This window comes from Gavialis gangeticus, unplaced genomic scaffold (assembly GCF_001723915.1).
Source record: "Gavialis gangeticus isolate Ggan-Ray unplaced genomic scaffold, GavGan_comp1, whole genome shotgun sequence".
Taxonomy (NCBI): Eukaryota; Metazoa; Chordata; order Crocodylia; family Gavialidae; genus Gavialis; species Gavialis gangeticus.
The window spans coordinates 20,529,763-20,534,312 of NW_017729003.1; the positions used below are offsets into that span (position 1 = coordinate 20,529,763).

Sequence of the window (4,550 nt, forward strand, 5' to 3'; positions counted from 1 at the left end):
GGGGGGGGGGGGGGGGGGGCGTGATGCTCTTCTGTTTAAGGTCTCACCACTGAGCAGCTCACACATCCTGTGCATGTGATTATGCCATGTGTCCTGGAAACATTCAGTGAGAAGCTTCACTTTCAGCATACTTTACCATTGTTACATGTTTAATGTGGTAACTTTTATTTTGTAGATATATATACAGTGAGAAATACTTAGGTTAATCTCTGAAGGGATGTGTGTGATATCTTATATAGCTTTCACATGCTTGTGCGTGGCTTTTTTGTGACTCCGTATATTGTACTTATCAGAGATGCAATAATATGTCAAATGGCAAACAGTGTGTAGGCCTGGAATTCAAGTGTTGAAGTTTATATAATTTTCAAGCTGATTTTCAGTTTCCTGTGCAAAGTATATTTTACCTCTTAGACCTGTCTTTTGATACTGTATGCACCCTCACTCTCATTTTTAAGCTTAGAAGATGCAGTTAAAGATGGACTTGTTTTAATAACAGGATGTATTGAAAGGAAATGGATCAGTTATTACAGAGGATTTCCCCAGTTATTTTAATTGTAGATGGAAGTCTCTAGCACAGCTACACATACCTTTTATCTACTAGTTTCAAGGAGCTGCCTATGCTCTTCTCAGAGCCACCAATCAGCAGTGCTGTTTTATTGTTTTTCTGCCACTGAACACGAATGCAGGAGTAGGAAATATACCTTGAAATGCCACCGTTTAAAGGTGAACCAACAGATTGTACCATGTCCTGTGTCTCTGTAAGCCATGCGTTAGGGAAAGAAAAATGGTTTGTATCTATCCTGGTATGATGACAGTGCCACCAAGAATGCATCGTTTAGCTGTCAAGATGCTATCTCACTAACTCAAAATAGTACAGTGGCAAGAAAATGTACATTTTAAAATTAAATCTTTGTTTAAGAGCATTTTAACCATTATTGAAATATGATCTTTGAGCCCATACTGTTAACAAAATTCTATTCAGCCTTAAAATTGTAAAAATGTTTCCTTTTTTTTACAGATGTATAATGATAAACTTAAATTGTTTCTGTCCATGTGCATGCTTGTGTGTGTGTGCATATGTGTGTTCAGTATATATTCAATTAATTTAAAAAAAGTAAAACTGAACTAACTTTCTAAATTCTTGTTATTGCATTTTATTGTCCTTTTTTGCTGTGTCCTTATAAACACTGAAGTCTTTATAGGGGAATTAGCTTGCAGTGAGGCATTATTTATAAATGTCTGATCCTATGAATAACTTATAAGTCTGACCACATGTGGAAATTGTATACTTTGTTCATGCGGCAACCCTTTCTTCTATCTTGCATTTTTTCCAAGAATAGTACATAGATTTGTATTTAATCAGTACATTTAGGGCCAGGTTACTTCACATTTGTATTCCAGGTTATATTTAGGAAAATATTCATAAATGTTATGAATAAACATAACATATGGTGCTTTTTAAATCTCTAGGACGACGTAGACAGTCTAAACCCAGTTCTCAGGGACAACCCGCAGCTACATGAGGAAGTAAAAGCCTGGGTAAAAGAACAAAAGGTTCAGGAGATTTTTATGCAAGGTAACTACTTGGGCAGTGTATGTATTTGTTCTGTTTTGAAGCTAGAAATGTGACTGAATAGATTTAAAAACTTGGGACATATTACAGTAGTAATTTAATAATAGTCAGCTCGTGGATATTTTATTTAGGATTTTGATGTTGAAACATGTGATATCTTTATTATAAACTAATAATAACCATGTGTCCTTTTTCATCTCCCAATACACTATTATGCATTCAGAACAAGGAAGCAGTCTTGGGTAACGGAGTTTTACTCCAAAGTAAATAAAGTTCCCTTACAGTAGCTCAGCACTGATAAAAATCATTGATAGTCCTTCTTTCTAACCAGTTATTGTTAGGTCAGAGATCATTAAGATTTTCTGACTTGATCTTAATTCCTGTAATTACAGATAACCCATTACATCAAAAACAAAAGGGTACAGAGAGAAGCAAGGTATTAAGCTGTGGCAGAAATGTGTAGTTTGTGGCAACAAGTGAGCCAGTGTTATATGTGGTTTTAAGAGGTAGTAGGCCTTTGTGACTAGGGAAGTATTTGATTCAGATTTGGCCGATTCAGAGGACAGTGATTCAATTCGGAGATTCGAATAGTTGTCCTGAATCGATTTGACTGAATCAGCTTCAGAGAGATTCAGTGATTTGGATTGGCTGGGGAGAGGCAAGTCTGCCTCTCCCTGGACAGGGGGGAGCTGCAGGAGAAGCCCCCATGTCTGCCCTGTTTGGCCCCATCCCCTGCCCAGCCCCAGCTTAATACAGGCACTTAAAAAAAAAAGCCCCATACTCACTAGCTGCAGGAGTGTGATTGGGGCCTCTGGGTGCTCGTAGCGTAGCACCCCCCCACCCTGCAGCAAAGTGTAGTGGGGGACAGCGGGGATTGTTTTCCCCCCATCTGGTACCCACACAGCAGCTGCCCAATTGTGTGGCAGTGCAGCTCGGCAGGGTGCTGCTGGGGCTGAGCACTGTCAGGCTCCGGCTGACTGCTCGAGCCACCCTAGCTCCCAGACAGTGCGCGGCACTCTGCTGAGCCACACTGCATCCGTGCGATGCATAAGCTGCTGCATGGGTACTGGGGGGGGTGGGGGATGACTTGTGCTGTGCTGCATGGGGGGGGGCTCTGCTACAAGCACCCTGAGGCCCCAATTGCTGCTCCTGTAGCTGGTGACTGAGAAGCTTTAAAAAAAACAAAAAAACAAGCCCCACACTCATCGGCTGCAGGAGCAGTGATTTGGGGCCTCTGAGGGCTCATGGCAGAGCAGTGGGGGACAGCAGGGATGGCCCCTACCTCCCCATGGCAACTACCCCATGGTGCGGGTGCAGCGTGGCTTGGCAGGGCGCCATGCACTGTCTGGGAGCTGGGGCCACCGGGGCTGAGTGCTGCCAGGCTCAGGCTGACTGCTGGAGTGCCTGCCCTGTTGAGCCACACTGCACCCACGCCATAGGGCAGCTGCCAAGTGGGGGGTGGGGCGATCCCTGCTGTCCGCAACTGCCGCGCACTGGGGGGTGTGGAGGGCTCTGCCACAAGCCCTCAGATGCCCCAGTCGTTGCTACTGCAGCTGGTGAGTGTGGGGCTTTTTTTTTCTTTTTTAATTGCCGGGAGGCTGGGCCAGGCGGGGGGTGGGACCAGGCAGGGCAGCCATGGGGGCTTCTCCTGCGAGTCCCCCAGCTGCGCCTACCTCTGCCCTGGTGGGGGGAGCCGCAGGGGCTATGCCCTGCTGCTGCTTGCCCAGCTGGTGCTGGGGCAGGGGGTAGTGGGGGTGGGTGTGAGGCAGGTGCAACTCACTCCGGGCAGCGGCAGGGCATGGCCCCTGCTCCCAGCGCTGTCGTGCCCTCATCAGCGCTCTCTGAGTGGGGGCTTGGCCCTGTTGCTTGCCAGCCAGCACGGAGGATGCAGGATGTGGGCGCAGCAGCATTGGGGGCAGGGGCTATGCCCTGTTGCCCCCTTCCGCCTGGAGTGAGCTGTATCTGCATCCCGCTGCCTTCCTCTCCCTCCCCCCTGGCTGGGCAGGTGCCCTGCTCCCAGCGCTGCCATGCTCACATGCCGTGTCCCCTGCCCCCCTCTCTGAATAATGTGCCCTCTGCCCTGGCTGGGCAGTTTGTCATAGCCCCAATCCCTCCCTCCCTCCCCTCTGCCCCTTTCCTCCCCCAACCCCAACAGACTTAACAGCTAGAGGTAGCTTTCAGCTGCCTGTTTAACCTATGGCCAGATCAGCCAAATCGAGCCGCATCTCCTGTGAATCAAATCAGCTACTGAAGCTCTGTCTGTCTTTTATTTATATGCTGCCTTTCCTGACAAAGGCCCAGGGCAAATTACATTAAGAGGACAGAAGACAGGCCTGCAACAAAGGAACAAAATAACTTAAAAAGGAATTAGAATATCAGTGTAAGACTGATCCCTCCCCCACCCCCCAATAATATTTCAGCCTAGCTTTGCTTGCTAAATGCCTACCAAAATAGGAAGGCCTTACAGCTCTTCCAAAGATGTCCAGGTTCAGTCTCTAGTGGGCCTTTGGGCCTTGAGGGAAGAAGTTCCAAAGCTGAGGAGCAACTGCTGAGAGTGACCTCCCATGCTTTTTTGCCAAGCAGACTTGGCTTACTAATAGTACTTGCAGGAGGTTGTTCTCAGCTCACCTTACGGGCCTGGCGATGGGGCAAAGGGAGAAGGTGGTCCCTTAGGACCATTAATGTGCTTTGTAATGTGTCCTTGTCACTCCATTTGACTAACCATGCTTGTGTTTATATATATCCAAGTATATTCATGCTTCCCCTTACACATGGAATGCCTTTTCCTGAACTAATCTATTAAACCATTGTCCTGTCCTTCAGATCTCCCCTCCCCTTCCCCCTCCCTCAAGATTCACTTCTGGCATGAAGCCTATAGTAAGTTGCCATCATATAAAGGCTAGGCTGGTTGCCAATGGCAATTACAAATAACATTGTTTATATCTCTTTTTGTTTAAAAAAAAAAAAAAAAAAAAAA

The 4,550-nt window shown here is 46.5% G+C and overlaps 1 protein-coding gene across 2 annotated transcripts in view; it reads left to right on the forward strand.

Moving 5' to 3' along the window:
* JMJD1C (jumonji domain containing 1C) overlaps positions 1–4,550 on the forward strand; it is a 196,064-nt gene that overhangs the window by 125,819 nt on the left and 65,695 nt on the right. For both annotated transcript variants that reach the window (XM_019507890.1, XM_019507891.1), the window contains one exon: positions 1,471–1,576. In XM_019507890.1, coding sequence (XP_019363435.1) covers positions 1,570–1,576 — 7 coding nt within the window. In that variant the 5' untranslated portion in view covers positions 1,471–1,569. The remainder of the gene's footprint in view (positions 1–1,470; positions 1,577–4,550) is intronic.